The sequence below is a fragment of the Prorops nasuta genome, unplaced genomic scaffold (genome assembly GCF_024137725.1).
Source record: "Prorops nasuta isolate Cenicafe-Biocafe unplaced genomic scaffold, Cenicafe_Pnas_1.2 PNAS00027, whole genome shotgun sequence".
NCBI lineage: Eukaryota > Metazoa > Arthropoda > Insecta > Hymenoptera > Bethylidae > Prorops > Prorops nasuta.
Genome location: NW_027116824.1, coordinates 3,044,942 through 3,064,354, shown reverse-complemented (window position 1 = coordinate 3,064,354; position 19,413 = coordinate 3,044,942). Strand labels below are relative to the sequence as shown.

General features: G+C 32.4%; 2 protein-coding genes across 5 annotated transcripts in view; one reads left to right on the top strand and one right to left on the bottom strand.

Annotated features, from left to right (window-relative positions):
* The window catches only part of LOC136782503 (glutamate receptor ionotropic, kainate 2-like), a 72,576-nt gene that overhangs the window by 25,393 nt on the left and 27,770 nt on the right, over positions 1 to 19,413 (top strand). For all 4 annotated transcript variants that reach the window (XM_066741966.1, XM_066741964.1, XM_066741963.1 and 1 more), the window contains exons 4-7: positions 6,038 to 6,289; positions 18,398 to 18,573; positions 18,660 to 18,713; positions 18,789 to 18,953. In XM_066741966.1, coding sequence (XP_066598063.1) covers positions 6,038 to 6,289; positions 18,398 to 18,573; positions 18,660 to 18,713; positions 18,789 to 18,953 — 647 coding nt within the window. The remainder of the gene's footprint in view (positions 1 to 6,037; positions 6,290 to 18,397; positions 18,574 to 18,659; positions 18,714 to 18,788; positions 18,954 to 19,413) is intronic.
* Positions 9,723 to 17,468, bottom strand: LOC136782583 (protein artichoke-like). Its single transcript, XM_066742098.1, has 13 exons — positions 17,402 to 17,468; positions 17,186 to 17,190; positions 16,837 to 16,968; positions 16,715 to 16,765; positions 16,637 to 16,659; positions 16,556 to 16,565; positions 15,010 to 16,384; positions 14,898 to 14,946; positions 14,393 to 14,504; positions 13,795 to 13,877; positions 13,164 to 13,257; positions 12,798 to 12,923; positions 9,723 to 12,181 (listed from the first exon to the last, which is right to left on the bottom strand). Exons 1-13 carry the CDS (start codon positions 17,466 to 17,468, stop codon positions 10,793 to 10,795), a joined length of 3,516 nt encoding a protein of 1,171 aa, XP_066598195.1. The 3' UTR covers positions 9,723 to 10,792.

Genomic DNA, 19,413 nt, shown 5'->3' with positions numbered 1-19,413 from the left:
ATAAGATTTATGATTATACGTTGAAGTAGTATGAACCTTTATCGACAGCTCTGATAACAATGTACGTATGGTACTTGTAACATAAGTATATAAGGACAATTTCTCAGTTAATAATGAGTATAACGAAATATTTATATTATATATACGTGTCGAGTGTGATATATAATTCATAAAGTAATAAATATACGCGTGTTTTATCCCTCGCCACTCATCACAAAAGATAGTTGAGAAAAAAGTTTAATTTCTTCGAGAGAATATTTTTAATGAATGCCCGCGATAGCTGTAAATCTCTGCGCGTGAAAATTCACTTTTCGTATTTTACCAAAGACATTAATGGGTTCACATGCAACTCCAAATACGAATATCTAAAGTATAGTTTTTACGGAAAACTTTTAACACTTTTTCAGAGTTACGTTGGGGGGATCAGCGAAAACATTTTTCTCGTGATCTAGCTTCTCGTTAGTCAGCTCAAAACCTAACGAACGATTATTTCTAGGGATGGTCCGAGGAATGGCATAGTGCCAGAAAACGTCAGGTCAATGCTGTCCACTTTTTCGATTATTTTTCAAAAACCACGACATCATTTTAAAAATTGCAATTTCATTAAATTTATCGCACTAATGGAAACGTGTAATTTCACTTAAAATGATAATTCTAAAAATGTGTGTGTGCGAAAAAGATAATATCTAGAAAATGTAGTAATTTTTCCTAAGAGTTGAAAACTTTGAAAAAGTAATACGTTATTTTTAATATCGTACTTGCAGCATGAAATGAATTTAAAGATTTTTATCTTTGCTACAAAATGGAGCAACGTTCTCAATAGTATCATCAGAAAAAGAGGCTTGTAAGCTTGCACGCACTAAATGTCTAAAAGAGTATTGTACTTTTATGCTTAGAAAGGAGCCAGAACTTTCCTGTAAAGCTATCTTAGACTATCGCTAAAAATAGTTTGAAAGTATTTTTCAAACCTTTTGGCGAATATTTGATTTTATGAGAGAAGAAACTTATATCTGGTCTTACATCGTAATAATATTCCATCCCATTATATACGTAGAAATAATTTTAATATGGTAAGATTCGAGGTAAAATAAATGTGAACCAACGCTGTAAAAACGATAAGCTTTTCGATATACAGATCGATATAACCACGTACACACACGAATCTCCGAATGAATTTTTGTTCGAAAGGATGCTAATGGATCGTGACGTACGTTATGCATCTGTATGGTTTCGCTGACGGGTGCTCTTGCACGGCCATTTGTTTCGCATAAAGCGTTATCAGTGTACTGGCTCCGGCTCTTCAGATTTTTATGGTTATACACACGTAGTATGTGCTAGCGTGGTCATCATACTTCCGGTTTTCCACAACGATACGCTTTTCTATCATCGATAATTTCTCATTGTATAGGTTTATTTTCGAGATATTCTTCTACACACATTGCCGCGATATTGTGAGATATCGCGTATAATATCTAGGTATAATAAGTCGTTAATAAGCCAAGAGTTTTGGAAATCTTTTAAGCTTCTTGCTAGACTCATCCTTGACACGATGACTTTAAGGGACTAGACACGAAGGAATGGTATATCGGATGTATATACATATATGCATGACAAGTTTATGAAGATGAAGAAGGATGCCACACTGTATGTATATATTTCAACGATCGAAGTGAGGACAAGAGCAACGTCACGTCACGTGTTCAAGTGGAGCTCTTCAAGCTCATGGCCGCCTCCCCTACCCTCTCAATACCTTTCACGAGTGGCACTCCTTTCCCTTGCAGGGTGCTCGATCTTCGATCATCCGCGTGGAAACCTCGCGGCTCTGTCACGGACATCCCGAGGGCATAAGCCCTTCTCCAGGAAGTCACTCGAGCAGACCAACCTCGGGGATCAGGCTGCAGTCGTTTCCGAATACCGGAATTTCCGATAGTTCCTATCACAAGTGCCTCCGGCTCCTTTAAACTTTTCTACTGAAGATACGCGGGAAAAAAGCTGCCTCGGAAAGCCTGCAAATCCTTGGATCTCACTCTCGTTAAGCTCCTAAAAAATTCAAGCTTTCTAGTTACATAGTACTGTATATATATAAGACTGCAATTTCTTTTAAGAAATAAACCGATTCTTTTTTTCTTCTCCTTGAAAAGAATATATACCTTTTACCTACCCGAGATAAAGTAATTTAAGAAATATCTATTTTGATTATCCAAGTTTATACCCAGAGACTTTCTAGACACCATTTAGTAATTTAAACACATTCTCACTTCCCTTCGCATCCTCATTCTTTATAGAAGATTTTTCATCACTTTTATTATTCGAGAGAAATAGTCGTATTTACAAAGGAAGGGAATATACTTGGAAAGTCAGTTTCTGCAGAATTACTTTCACCACAAATACTCGAACTTTATTACAAAACGGAAAGATTTCTATATAAGTTCGATTCTTCCTTCATAACAGGACCATCTATTATTCTAGAGGGCAAAATGAAGGAGCTCGAGTTTGGATATATTATTACTGTGAGAAGGATATATAAGTGTCGCTGTGAAAATTATTTTAATGATAAAAAGAATTGGGCGCGTTATTGCAATACACTGCAGATTCCAGTAGTTGCATGATTAATTCTAATTCCTCTCATCGATTGATTTCTTGCCAGTTTAAAGATTCTCTATATAGAATAAAATAAATAGATATAAGTAGACCGTGAAATGTGTAAATAATGGGGCTTAAGGCTGATTCCGACGGTTTGACTTGGAACTTAAGCGGCTGGCGCCTTTGGTCGCAGTTTAATTTGGAGTCGACGACCGTGGTTGCTCGCTCGCTTGCCGTGTAATTTAAACTTTGCTTAACGTAAAACGACTCCCTATATACCTCTACCATGTTAAATTATACGAGAAGCACGTTAGGCCTTGTCTGATTATCAATGGCAGCACTTTTCATGCGTCAATAATTGATGGTATAACTGCAAATAATTGTGAGCAAATTAAAGCTTGATTTAACATTGCAATAACGATGTATATTAAGCTATACCGATTAAGTACATCTATACACATGCTGGCTGCTAAAACTTTTTAAGGAAAGCATGCTTTTAATAGCTTTGTCTGCTCTACGTTGAATTTCATTTCTCTTGGACTCGAATTCTTCCGAGCTATCTCTATTTCCCCATCACTTTCTTTCTCTCTGGTACTAAAGTACATTTCCTATGAAAGTCGATTTCAAGCTGTCCGAGAATAAGCTGAGAAAAGATGGTGAGGCAGGAGAAAGAGTAAAACGCAAACTAGAGAGACCCGATGGAAAACCAAAATCGACGGAAACGAAGCAGATGTCTCTTTTCGACACATGCATATAAATATATACGATAATATATTCGGCGTTCAATCGGTTTCTCTCCTATACACGATGAATCGAAGAAAGAATTGATCAAAGAGAATTGTCTATTTACTATATATCAATAATGTTATATACCAAGCACTGTCTAGCTTGCTTCGGATATATAATAAAAGAGATATTTCAAAATGCTCCTACGTACAAATTTAATAATCATTAAAATTAAGTTCAACCTGCTTTAATTAATTATAGATATAATATTACGCCAACTATTATTCAGAATGAAATATAGTTTTTAAAATATACTATATATAGATTTAATTTTATACATTGTTTATATGTATACAGAGAGTGTGTGAGTTTTTTCAATTCCTAACTGACTTAATATATGATTAAACTTGGAATGGATAGTTGAAAATAAAAGTTAACGTTCCAGATGACTTTTGAAAATCGACTATTTTTAAAGGTTTAAATTTCTTTGAGAAAATACGCGTAATTCCCCTTTTTCGTTCTTTACCGCAACAGCAATTTCGAGTCACTGGACCGTAAAATCAAGACAAAGGCCTTTTCAAAGGCCTGTAAAAGGAAGTATGAAATGCACGATTATGACCAATTAATAACTGCGTTTTGAGTAGCTGGCAAGTTTCGTCTAGCCGTAGACGAAGCTTCTCAGCAGTATAAATTGTAGCTTCTACATTGGACGGTTCGACACTTTAAAATTGTAATTAATGAGAAGCCGTGGGCGTGGTTTTCATCTCACCAAAGTCCCACGGCTCATGCCACCAGAATTATCGCGTTAAGACCCTTGAGTTTTGAAAAGCATTATCAGCAACGTGAAATTTATTTCAAGTAAACTCATCTTCGATTATATAGTTTGTCTTTTTGTGTCTCAATGTATTCGATATAATATTTATAGTATCTATATATACTTTTACTTATATTCGTGTTCTTTACCTTGTTACTTTGCTAAAATAACTTAAGCTTCAACCAGACTATCCTCATCCGAATATATCAAACCAGCTTCCGACGTTGTCGAGTCTTCGAAGCAGAATTCAAAATAAAGTCGAATTGATCTTCCGGATGGCTCGCATTTGACATGAAATTCCTCTTAAGTCTTTAGGAAAGTTCTCACAATACTTTTTCTCGCATAGTGCTGAAATTCTCGGAAAGTCCACGACTACTCTAACTTCGCAAAGTGTTTTCGAAACTGTTATGTGTCTCGCTAAACGAAATGGCATTGACCCTGACGAAATCTTCCTTTTAGTCACGGTATTGCCAGTATTGAACGATCTGAATTAGCGAGAGAAATACGCGCGATATTTATTCTCACAAAAATTCGAATGGAAAGGCTGCGATAATTATAATGTTCGTGATTCGGAGGTATAACGATGGATCTTCTAAAGTCGAAGGTTTGCGGGGGGATGAGACGAGATTGGAATCGCATCGTTAAAATCATTTTCTTAAACAATTCTCAAATCTACTTTTTCCGATATAAGTTTAATTATGATGATTGAAAAGATCGATGCAGATATTTCCCAAGATGCTGCGTTACTCAGCCACAACCATTAAAGCTTTAGTTCACTGAACCCGAATAATATTTTCTTTCGCAATATAAATCTTTTAAACCATTATTTCACATTCCAAAAGGCAAATCAACTTATACCATAAGAACAAAACTGTATATACACTTTTTACTTTTACAATAATTTTCTACCTTTTTCCCGTCGTTAAATGTATAATTGCAAAACAAACAATTTACATGTTTTGAAAGATTCATGGATCTTTAAATTGCACAAATACAAAAATCAAGTCTTCTATTGAATTAAAATAATATTTACAACTATAAACTTTTTACAAAACATTTCTGAATATTAAATAAATACTATAAACATGTACCGAGTAGAAAAGGGAATCATCTAAAGCTAAGTAGAGTCTAATGTATGAAGAACCTGGTCATGGAAAGTTCATCTTTAAATTTTCAGGTAGAACAATACCAGCTGCTGGTTTTCACCGATTCCATCAAGTCAAGAATTAAATTTTTCGATTACCAAGAATGTTGTTATCAGCTTTAATATTTCGCAAAAAGTTCATGCAGGTTGAATATTTGCTTCTAGAAGCTAAAACATTTGATAGCTTCGGATGACTTTATCGATTCGCAGATTAAATTCCCTTCATTCTCAGACACCATATCACACATCAAATGCTCTGCCAGAAGCTAGTAATACTTTCGCCCCGAGCCTAAAACCAAAATAGTCACATTATTATCAATGATTGCATCTTTTGAAACAAATGAATTAATTTCATCAAACAAATGAGCGTGTAATTTAATTTCTGCACCATCTCACAATGTAGCTGAACAGTTTTACTGGTGGACGTATCATCTTTGATTCACAAAAGGCAAAATCCCATCATTATAGTACTGAGAAAATGACGGTAATATCGTTTACAACTCGAAATGGTAATGGAGGTGCTGAAATCCCATTATCTCGTCCTTCAAGAATCCATTACTCGTTAGACGCACCCACGCCTTCATTCTTATCGATCCTTTTCCATTGTTCTTTGTGTACCGCGAAGGGATGAAATTTAATAGGTAAAAAACGCTGCCAATATCATGAATTTAAAACCCGGCACTTTTGACCAATGTGTTCATCTGCAAAATAAAAACACAATAGATTAGATAAATCTCCATGTAAAATTAAATGCAATAAAACTGTTTCAGCCTGTCAACAGGTTAAGTATGGTGTACAGGCAGTGTTTGGACCTTCGGACCCAATTCTGGGTCAGCACATTCACAGCATATGCGACGCGTTGGACATACCGCACTTGGAAGCCAGGCTGGACCTGGACACAGAGGCGAAGGAGTTCAGCATCAATCTATACCCCGCACAAACTCTACTCAATAATGCCTACTACGATATCATGGAATTTCTTAACTGGACCAAGGTGGCGATTCTTTACGAAGATGATTATGGTAAGTTGCAGCTTCTTGTCAATTCTCTTATAGATTCCTTTTATACTACCGAAGAGAATATTTATTTTCGGTATACAATTTCAGTAGTGTATTTAAATAAATTGCTAAAAGGAATACAAAGATACATGTATATGTTCCATTCTAAACCATGCACTTCCTGCGCTAATGCTTCTTAAACTGTTGTTAACTGAAATTGCAGCCTAGTCACTAAGCAAGCGTAATTCTTTAATCAGAGAAGACTTACGAAATTAAGTTAGCTCATTTGGTGGTGCCGGACCAACAAAAAAGTTTATTATTTGATGTAGATTTCAATTAATCGATGGCCCTATTAAAGTGAATATTTAACTTTGGTATAATTAATGTCACTTGAAGCATGTCAGTAATCTCTCTACTAATTATTATCCTTGCATTCTCCTAATTCCTGATAAAATAAGTGAATACGCTGAAGAATCCACGTCTTGCGGGAATCCAGGTTGAGAAAGTTCTTTAGGAGGATACCAAAGGGACAAGGCAATGCCGACTGCTCTTTCAGATATGCTAGTAGCTGCGTTTTTAGCTTGGACATTAAAATGGTTGCATATTCATGGCTTTGCTGCCCAATTTCACTACTGTAAGAAGTGCAAAACCGCTAACTGCTTCTGCTTATTATGCATGCTCACTCACCTAGTACATTTAATTTAAATTAATAAACGTCAAAGCAACTGAGATATCTGAATAATGAGTTTGCATTTAAGAACGTTTGAAATTTTTTACAAATGCATGCCGTATGTTTATTGCAGTTAATTGAAGATGGTATAGCTTTGAATATATAATAATATAAACAGAGATACACTTCGCAGTCTTTTTCCAATTTCATTACATAATATACTTCTGTATATTTGAATATAATATAGAATGTATGAGATAGCTGATATTGAATTTATTAAAGTTTGGCCAAAATGAAACCTGTATCTACAAATAACAGAGAGCAGAAATACAAAATTGAAATAAATTTACTCCCCCCCTTTACTAAGCACTTGAACCTCGGTAAGTATTAAACTTGGATGGTTCTGACAAAATCGTATAATATTGAAGGATTATATTTATTCATTGCTCGTTATAAAATGATCGTAAAATTAATCCCGCTTAACCATTAGCAACAATGAAATAATAGGTGGTGAAGTATCGTCGGTTGATTTAGCGAGTCAACTAGCCAAATCGGTTTTCTGTACTTAAATGCACTTATCTCACTATGGTACCGTTAAACGCAACGACTATATTCGTAGATTTGGTGACTCTCATAAATGTTTCTGTTGGTAAAATGTACGAAATGTTCCTTTGTAAAAATTTATCTATGCTTGTCAATTGAAACTGTTCGTTTAACGGCGCAGGACCAATACACAGAGACCACAGTGACTCGCCTCAAGATACAATTGAGAAGCAGAGAAAATGCATTGGAAAATATTGTAAGCCATGGAGAGTGGAATCTGAGAAGATGGGATATCGACATTTTATTCGTATTTGAAATTTCTTTATCATCTCGGCGAAATTCAATTTCTCGTAAATACGTGGGATCCGGTTTGTTTCCCTTTGGGTAACTTGCTCTCCGCGTCTCCTGCTTTCACGAATTAAATTGCTCTCGATGAAAACATCGTCGGAGCTTTATCACTTTGGCAAATGGGAGTTCGCTACGTGTTGGTCCACGAAGAGTATATACGTAGGAAACGATTAGAACACCCGTAGATCCCCAATCAGAGCAGGCCCCAAATTCCTTTGGAAATTTGCCGGGACTTTGAGACAACGTGTTTGAAACGGGCGCGGCGCGGGCGGGTCGGGTCTCCGCTTCCGATCTTGTCACGCGATGTAGCCATGAAACGAACGAGTATATACATACGTTCTCTCAAGGGCTTCCGACTTGGTTGGTACACAGCTCCGAACTGTTCCACCCACCTCGAAAACGATCCACCTCGCTCTCTCTCTTCCACTCTCTCTTATTTTCTTCTTCTTTTCCAAAGAGAGGAAATCGCTCAAGTTTGGCAAATCACTCGAATTTTCCACTGCCAATCTAAAATCACATTATCCACTTAACCGATAGCTTCTTCAATGATGGGCGCCTGGGATTTACAAATATTCTTGTTTTTTTTAACGCAGGAAAAATTAGTAGAGTCTGCAGGTCAGTTCTTTAAATGGATTTTATTATTACGTTATTTTTACAAACTGAGAGAACTTTTATCAGTGTGCAAGTGCTGCTTGAAAACAAGACTGAATTCAGCGCTTAGAACCGACCTCCTCTTCGCGTGGAAACTTAACATCATTCGAGAAATCCCGAATGATTCCGGTTTTGCACCAACTTTTTGAATCATCGCTCATGCATACTATGATAGTACATATTATATGCACAAATAACTTTCTTTCAATTTTAAATTTCAAAATCAAATTAATACTCGTTTCAAAGTGATTAATACTAAATGTACCAATTTCATTCCCTGCAGTTATTTATTACGTTCTTCACAATGGTAGCCTCACGCTTCTCTTATTTGTGATATAGCTTTTCCTTTCCTATCTTGTGGATAGCTTAAAGTGCTGGCTTCCTCTAGCGTTGAAAAGACGACGAAAAATATATATATACTTATATAAAGTTTCCTGCGGACTCCCCGATACTACATTTTAGTCCTTAGCTCGCCATTTCCTCTTCGTGGAGCGTTTGCAATATTATTTAAACCTTTTCTTGTGAAAAAGGCTGAAATTAAGTTTTAAAGCTTCACGTTGACGCGATACCTGATCATAGACCTTTTAATTACTTTTTTTCAACTTTATGTAAATCTTCTACGTTACATATTTACTTGCTCAATATTGATCGCGCGACTCGCTTGCAAAGGACTGTCCACTGGTATAATACTATCAGCAGCTCTCTATAATTCGTTTATCAGTTCTCGTTTGCTGCATCATGGATCTTGATTGTTACTAATTATTTTGTACAGGAGCCACCAACTAAATATAGTTTTTTTCCTGTTTGCATTTTCCACTCTATTATACATATAACATTTTACGTATATATATATATATATATCGATTATTTTTAAATGAAAACAGAGTATTACGCACGAAGCAATCAAAATTGAATTTCTGAATGACCAGACACACAAAGCATTGTTGAGTCTTCATGACTCGTCTTTTCGTACAAAAGACCTATATATGCATGCCTTTGAATATTGCCTTATGGAACGTCCACATCATGCCGGTCAAGATGTGTGTGTAGGATAGGACATCCAGGACAATGGCTTCGCAAATACAAGAACGTCTCTCAACAAAACTGACATCGCATAAAAGATCCACATTTTCATTGAAATTTAAATAATTTTGCGTCTATATCTCCAACAATTTTACTAAAAAATTCATACAATTTTGATCGTTTTATCGTATAAGTTAAAATAAACAATATTAAGTATTTTCTATTTTCTATTCTTATGAATTACATTAAATTCCCAATATACATGAGTAACATGTTAAAACCAATATTGCTTAAACAATAAATTCAATAGAAATGCAATACATATGATACTTGAGATTAGGCTAATAACATTATCGTTGTTTTTTCCAGGAAAATATCACGTGTATGCGCAATTATATTCTTTATAAGATTTCTTTTTAAATCTAAATTGATCATAAATATTATTTTACTAATCGACAAAGCTTCAAGAGCTGTAAAATCATTTCTATATACATATATAGACTTAAATAAAATAAATTAGACAAACCTGGGATCCAATCAAGTGGCACAATTTATTTATTTTATTTTATTATAAGTCTAATACTTTTAAATAATACAAACTAATGAAGGCTCTTTTTTTCACGTTTAATTCATTTGATTACATTTTCAAGATAATTTTTCTAAAAATTACATTTTCCCAAAGGGATTATTTATTAGTTTTGAAGTCTCATTATATTTTTTTTTTATTTTTTTATTACTTTAGCAAATTACATGACACGGGCAAAATCGGTTAAATGTAGCATACGTTCCAAAAGCATAGTTCCTTTATTTCCTAATTATTGATCCATCACTTGAAACATCCCAAAGTATGCACGTAATGTTTATCTTTGTAATTATGTTAACATAAAATCAATATTTTGTATGTAACTTCTTTGTGAGTGTGAATGCAAATCATAGCTTCGAAAACGTCCTACATTACAAATTTTATAACTTTTATAATTAGAAAAATACACACGTTTTTTTAAATCTACATATACTTTGGAGCGGTTCAATGTCGAGATCTGTATATTAGAAAAAAGGGCATACTTGAGTAAAAATAACCTTTATTTCAAAAACATAAACAATATGAGCATTTAGCAGTTTAATGAAAGCAAAACTTTATTTTTAATAAAAGCTTGAATTAATTTAATGCATATATCTTATTATTTAATGAAGAAGCTTAATAATTATATAATTTTAAAGCAATATAACTTATAAACTTATTCTACTACAATCAGTTAAAAAAACACCTACATTATATTATGTATTTGAGATTAGTCGGATAATATTATCGTTATATTTTCTGGAAAAGTATCGCATGTATGCGCAATTACACTCTTTATGTGATTCTTCCTTAAATCTAAATCAATTATATTTGTTGTTTCACTAAGCGACAAAGCTTCTAAACTTGTAAATGAGTTTGTAGAAAGATTTAAATGATGCAAATTGTACAAATTTAGACTCCAATCAAATGGCAACTTACTGAGTTTATTAACCGATAAGTCCAGTTTTTCTAAAAGAGTTAAACCAGCAAAAGCTTCTTCTTCTATGAAACTAATATTATTACCTTGTAATGATAAGCTTTTCAAAAATGGCATACTATTAAATGAATTTTTTGTCAGATTTAAAATTAGATTATTGTCTATATTTAATTCAGATAATTTTATATCGGCATTTATAAGAGGAATCACTGTTAACTTATTATTACTGAGCTTAAGAACTTTTAAATTGTTCAAAGAATCAAATGCATTATCAGCAATATATTGTAAGCGATTATCATTTAATATTAGACTCACTAGCTCCTTCGTGTCTCGTAAAGCATACGAGTCAATTCTCTCTAATTGATTATTGGAAAGGGATAGATGCTTTAATTTTCGCATGCCATTTAAGTAAATTGCACCCTTATTATCATTCCTAGTTTTATACGCTAAGTATTTAATTTTATTATAATCCGCGCTTAAATGTTCCAAATTTTTATTATAATTAAACTTTATAGTATCAATTCTATTATCAGATACGTTAAGAAACGTTAAGTTTTGACAATTCAGACTATTTATAAATTCTATTTCATTAAATTCATTATTTGAAATGTCTAAATAAATCAACTCCGGGCAAATAATGTTTACGTAAATGCAACATGGGGTTCCGTAATAATATTCATCATATTCAGCAACATCACAGGCACGATTGTCATTATTATAAATAGCGAAAACTTTATTATTTTTCATAGATAAGAATTTTAATTTAGAAAAGACATAAGATGTATTTAAATTACGGGTGTATCTACAACCACCTGATATTTGAGAATCAACTATTAATTTTTCCAATTTTGGATGACTGTTAAGAATAGGTAATAATTTGTCTTTAACTATTTCATTGCCGGCTAAATTAAGATATTTCAAGTTTGGCATTTCATCGAACGCCCCTGTACTAATACTCGAAATTTTATTTTCACTTAAATCTACACAAGTCACTGTTGGGCTTGATATGAAATTATCGCCAATGGTACTTATAACGGTATTGGCAAAACGTAATGTTACGTTTGTCTGTTCATCAGCACAACTTGGTATATTTATTTTGAAGTTATCTTCCAACTCATGCTTCTCGACCGATGCCACTAGTGCCATTAACAATGATGTAATGATTAACGTTATAATTCCTTTCTGCAAAAAAAAATATATATATACAATATTTAGTGAAAAATATTATTATTTGCAATAATCAATATTAATAATAAATCGAACTAGCAAACCCACATTATTAAAAGTATAAATAAATTATACATATTCCTTATCCTATAAAATTGTTCTTTCAATCAATGTCTGTTCCCAAAAATTTTAATAGGAGACGATATAGTTAATAAACTTGAAATTAAAAACGTGTTAGCATCAACATAAAACTAATGGATAAATGTTAATAAAAAACTAGAGAATATCAATTTATTATTTTAGCACTAAAATGCTATTATTTTTCTAGAAATATAATTGCTTACAAACGCAAATAAGCTACTATGGAGACTGAGTAGTATAACTAAAGAAATGTAATTAATTATTATAATAAATTACTTACGGATAAGTTTAGAAACGAAAATTCCATCTTATTGTGCATTGGTTGGCACACAAATAAATATTTCAAAATAATTAAAATTCAAGTTTAGGGATATTAATTATATCTTTGCAATATACCACATGTCATAGTAGATCAAATTCTGTGCATATGAGAACTAGTGCCAGTCCTTTATATAGTTTTTCGTATGATAAGATTATTTTTAACACACACTTTGCTATAAATATACCTATAAGCTTTCTCCGTTTCTGTATAAAATGAATACTCAGTAGGATTTCTTTTTATATCAAGCAGATAAACTGAAGCGGAAGGATGTGTACAATCTTTCGTAAAGTATCGCTAAAATTTTAACAATTAAAAGACAAAGAAATGAAATATTTACATGTGCAAAATGCAAAATTTAAACGACAAACCTTTTTCCAATTAAATGGTAAATTCGATTATCACATATAGGACTGTCGTAACTCAGTGCAAAATATAACCAGCCACTGAACGAAGAAATTCAAACTGACGCCAATCATCTCACAAAGCTCTTATCCTTTCCTCTCCATGGCTCATTTCAAGGCCAAATATATATACCCAGTTCAGTGTAGCCGATCTGCGGACGAGCCGACTCTCCAATCTCAATTCCATCATATGTGAGTCCGCAGACTCACCAACACATAAAGCGATGCTAGCGTACGTGAAACAACCCCGCTCATGTCCCTACTTGCTAGTCACTCACACCGTAGCCACCATAGCGTCGCTTTATGTGTTGGTGAGTCTATGAACGGATGGTGGGAAGTTCGTTCGTCTGCAGATCGGCTAGACTGATATCGACTCGGCCAATTATTTCATTCTATAAATTCGCAAAATCATTTACAATTTTTTTCAATTATGTTCTTAATGGCACAATTGTTAACGAAATTAAGAACAGTTTCAATTACTCAAATTACTGTTAAGTTCTGCAAGGATCAAAATATTGAATTAAAAGTTTTATTTTAATGTATTTAAGATGCCGAGTTATTGGAGTTACTAACAATGAGCATGTTTTTAGATCATACATTATGATTTTATAATTATTTTATTACGATTATATACATAAAAAACATAATTAAAATTTTTGTATATTACATAAAATATGGTAGATTAGTCTAATGGTTTGACAATAGGTGCATGGTACAATATTTATAATAAACGTTCTGTTAAAGGGGTCCACATTGCAACGTACTGTATTTGTGTGGAAAAAGGAAACAAATTACAGTAATCAGTTATTAGAATTTTTCGATTTTTGTTGTATGTAAAGCTATAACACTGCCAATTCATATGATTAAAATCCTAATTTTCATAATTACACTGCCAATATTGTTCTAATGATAAAGGATATAGTATAGGTTATACAAGTTCGAATGAGCTGAATTCTCTGCTCATTCAGATATTTATATCTCTGCTTATAAAACCAAATTACATAGGAAAACAATAATTAATTTATAAGTTATTTATTAGCCCTTAAATTATATATATAGCGACTGTTATAACGCTGGATATTGTTATTAAGAAAGACTTTTTTTATAAACAAAACGTCGAGAAATCAGAGAAAGGTATTTTTGAGCCGGGAAACGCATCAAGATTATTAATTTCTCCAGCCAGTATCAGAATTTAATGCTAATATATGCTAATATCGAAAAGAAGTGTGAACATAAAAGATTGTCAATCACATTGTAGAGGATTGAGGAAATCACAGTATATGATGACATACACATGCCTAATTTACTAAATAGAAATTACTAATATAGGTTCTGTAATCCGTTTCAAGGCTACGCGTTCACCTTGTAAGAAACTTGATTCTGCAGAGGAATATGCTGAAATCTATTATACTTTCTGGGTTCATATTTTTTACTGCGTTTGATAATAAATGGCGATATACATTTGGGAGATAATCTTTTGTAAACATTTTCCGAGAATTATAAATTATGTAAGAAATATGTATTTATTCGAAAATCAATTATAGGTAGATGATCACATAAGGACGTAATAGTATACGTGCTAAGAATATCTAGAAGATGTTGTAAACCCATCTTCTTTCAGGGATCATGCATGCATAAAGTGAGAATAGTTAACAATTTGAAGTTAAGTGAGGGAGTTAAAAATAAGCTTTAATATAGTTTTATTCAGAGCGGAATTTTGAATACAAAATATTATAATTATGAATATACTATACACAAAACACAAGAGCTTACAACGGTTTTACAAAGGCCAACATTTGATTTCAATGAGATTACAAAGCAGTTGGAAAAAGAAGGATATCTATTGTATAACCTAATAGATATTTACGAGAAAGAATCCGTTCTGTATACTTTCAATAAGGAATGCAATGCCATATCTGACGGGAATATATATATATAATTTTAGCAACTGTAGAATATATTGTATTAACTCTGAATTTAGTCTAATAATATAATCGTTATATTTTCTGGGAAAGTATCGCATGTATGAGCGTTTACACTTTTTATATGATTATATCTTAAATCTAATTCAATTACATTTGTTGTTTCACTAAGCGACAAAGCTTCTAAACTTGTAAATGAATTGGAAGAAAGATCCAAATACTTTAGATTATATAAATTTAGATTCCAATCAAGTGGCAATTTACCTATCATATTTAGAGATATATCTAACTTCTCTAATAAATTTAATCTAGTAAAAGCATCATCTTCCACGATACTAATACTATTATTTTTTAAAGATAAGTTTTTCAAAAGTGGCATACTACTAAAAGAATTTTTCGTCAAGTTTAAAAGCTGATTATTATCGAAAGATAATTCAGTCAGCTTCATATCGGCATTTATAAGAGGAATCACTGTTAACATATTATTATTGAGCTTAAGAACTTTTAAAGAATTCAAAGAATCAAATGCATTATCCGCTATATATTGTAAGCGATTATCATTTAATATTAAACTCACTAACTCCTTCGTATCACGAAATGCATACGGGTCTATTCTATCTAATGCATTATTAGAAAGAGATAAGTGCTTTAATTTCTTCATACCATTTAAATAAATCGCTCCCGTACTATCATTCCTACTTCTATACGATATGTAATTAATATTATTATTATCCGCTTTTATTTGTATCAAATTATTATGATAATCAATATTTATAGTTTCAATATTATTATTAGATACGTCAAGATATTCTAACTTTGAACAACTAAATTGGTTTATAAATCCAATATCAATAAATTCACTATTAGAAATGTCTATATAAAGCAATTCTGGGTAAGTTATGTCAATGAAAATACAACAATCAGTATAGTAGTAACATTCATCTCTAGCTGGAGACTTACGAATATTCCAAATACTTCTAATTGCACTGAATCTCATAGATAAAAATTTTAACTTAGGGAAAATATAAGACATTTCTGACATATCCATTTGATTACATACACTATTTTGTTGTGAATCAAGTATTAATGTTTCCAATTTAGAATGACTGTTAAGAATAGGTAACAAACTTGTATAATCTATAGAATTACCAGCTAAATTAAGATATTTCAAATTAGGAGCCTCGTCAAACGCCCCTTTACTAATACTCGAAATTTTATTTTCACTTAAATCTACACAAGTCACTGTTGGGCTTGATATGAAATTATCGCCGATGGTACTTATAACGGTATTGGCAAAACGTAATGTTACGTTTGATTCTTCATCGACACAGGTGGGTATATTTATTAAGAAATCATTATCAAAGTCCAATTCATCGTCCGAAGCTACCAACACCATTAATAACGATATAATTATAATTGATATGATTCTTTGCTGAAAAAAATGTTATCAAATGTAATAAGCAAACTTGATTAGAATTAAATAATATCGTGTGTTAAATTTTATTTAATTGAAAGCATTAAACGTATTTTTCAATTTTTTGCAACCAATTTAATCAGCAATTTTTTATTATTATAAAAACTCAGGCTTTAGAGAAAAAAGAACTTGAGAATAACTGAAGAGTATTAAAGCATTATAATTTGGCATCAATTTTCTGATTATTGCTCCTATAAATATATTGCTTACAAACGACTAAGCCTCTTTAGAAGCTGAAGGAAAACTAAAAAATAATGTCATTAATTCTGTTATTAAATTATTACTTACAAATAAGCTTAAAATTTCCAAATTCATCTTCTTATTATAAATTGGTAAAAACTATAACTTTACAGAAAACCACAAGATATACTACTAAATCGAATTCGGCGAATGAGGACTGGCTGAGCTACATCCCTCTTTATAGCTTTACTTAAATATGATAAGATTATGCTTCTATTAACACACGCTTTATTCTCGATAGCAATATATATCTGTATAAAATGAGCACCACTTTGCACTATTTTTGTATTAATATAGATAAACTGAGTTGGAAGAATTCATTATTAACTTTTTTAACATCGTTTTAATTTAAATCTTAATTTCCATGAGATGTGAAATATTGAAAGGCACATTTTGTTGAGTTATATGATACTTTTTTGTTATAATAACCGTTAAATTAACCATAAAGTAAGGCTTATACCTATAGCTCAATAGGAAAATTGAGAATGTCATTTAAGCACACCAGCGTTAACCAACAACCTTCCCTACCAAACGGCACGACCAATTGCTTCACCCCACAAAAATAACTTTTATTTATTAATCTATTAGCAAACTCTCAAAAAGTTATATAATATATATATATATATATATATATATAATACTAGATTTAAAGTTAATATAATAAATTATAAATTTGAGTAATAAATTATGATCTTTTTGATGATCTCAAAAAGTCCTTATATTAAATTTCTCTACCTTCCGATGACACCGTGCAATCAGGCTCGTCTTTCGGTTTGCCCTTGACAATTAAATTGGCTGTCATTGGGCCGTGCATACATTAGTAGTAAGCAGCGTGAGTACGAGGCTGTGGAAGGCTTGGTAGTTATTGAATCATTAAAGAGTTTCAGATTCAGTCATAACAACTTCATGCCTCTTACACAGAAATATCAAATTGTCCATAGCTGATAAAACACTCATCTTCCTATTTTGCATTATAATTTATCCAGCAAAATTAGTTAATTGTAATAAATACTTTAATATTTATGAATTTTTAAATAGCTATAGATCAATTGAAAAATCTCTTTTAACTATAATACTAAAATATAGTATCTAAAGACCCGATCAGATCGATTAATAGTATCTATGTATGTAGGAACAACTATTATCTTTATGCTTAAGGTTATTCATTCAAAAGTTTTTGCAACTTACGTAAACGGAAGATTTCGGTCTATTGATCATTAACTCGTTGAAGAATATTCATTTGTATTGAAAATATTTACTTGAAAATAATAGCTTTGCCTTATTCATTATTCTGTGCCTACTCTAAATGAAAGGGTAACAAGTTGAAGAAGTATGGGGCGTCTCGAAACAGGGACTGGTTAGTAAGGCAGAGATTGAGAAAAAGAAATTTAAGAAGTGGGTGAAGAGAGAAAATGAGAGACGCTGCGAAGGTTTAGCGAAAACTTGGAAGGGAACGAACTCGAACCTCGGAAGACCCGCAAGTCGAGATGATACCTTGATTACTTAGGCGCAACACTGCCAAGTATTGATTTCATCGGCCGACGCGATTCACGGGTTTCCGTCCCATTAAGCGAAAGGCCTAATGATCAGTATATAGATTGTATCGAGAAATATCATATCATTCCGGAGACAGTAGCTGGCCACATTCATTTTAAGCTTTTAGCACATATCTAGCTAGTATTCCAGTATATTTTACACCATATTTACTTTGTATTTCACTGTATTTTTCAGGTCTAGTGAGGTTGCGTGAATTAGTCAAAATGCCAAAATCTAGAAACATAGAAATTCAACTTAGACAAGCAGATCCCGACTCCTATGGACAAGTTCTCTCTGAAATGAAGGCTAAAGAATTTCGTAACTTGATCATCGATACGAAACCAGAACACATGCATCATTTTCTACGAATGGTCATTATTTTCTCATTTCTCTTGTGTTTCATCTTTTAAATGTTGTACTGCTTTCTTTAATCTACGAATGCTGTATGTTTATTTAGATTTTGGAGCTTCAAATGAACGATTACAAGTATCACTATCTTTTCACAAGTTTTGTGAGTATCGTAATCTTAAATATACGACAGTACAGAGTACCGTATATTCGTTGATATATTTTCAATATATCGTAGGATATTGAAAGCTTCGACCTCGAAGATTTCAAGTACAATTTTGTCAATATCACTGCTTTCCGCTTGGTCGATGCGGATGACGTGGGTGTACGAGGTATCCTGAGGGATATGGAGCGGTACCAACCGTCCGGAAACACGATTCTTAACAAGTCCAGAATCATTCAGGTAAGTAAATATTCTTTTAAAATACGTCGATTGGATGATTATTAAATACATACATACTGAAATGAAAATTTACTATAATCTTGGAAATAAAGAAAGAAACACTCTAATAATAAAGGCAACTTTAAGTTTTAAAGCGGCATACATGGCAAAAGTAACCGCTCCAAATAAATTAGAAGTCTTAAATTCTAGCGTTTGTTGCTTTAATAAAAAGACTGTTTAGCCGAGTACTTCATTAAGCCATCACTGACTTTCAGGAGTCGTTAACGCTAGAACTCTATAGAGAGGTAATTTTTCGTCCGACAGTATACTATACTTCTTTCGAGTTTACCTGAGTAAAGGAAGTAGCAGGGTTTATGCTTATTACAAGTTGATAGCTAAATAATTCTACGAACATTAACTGAGAGAAAATACTTACGAACTGAGGCTAAAAAGGTCATAGAGCTTTCAATCTTTTTTCCAA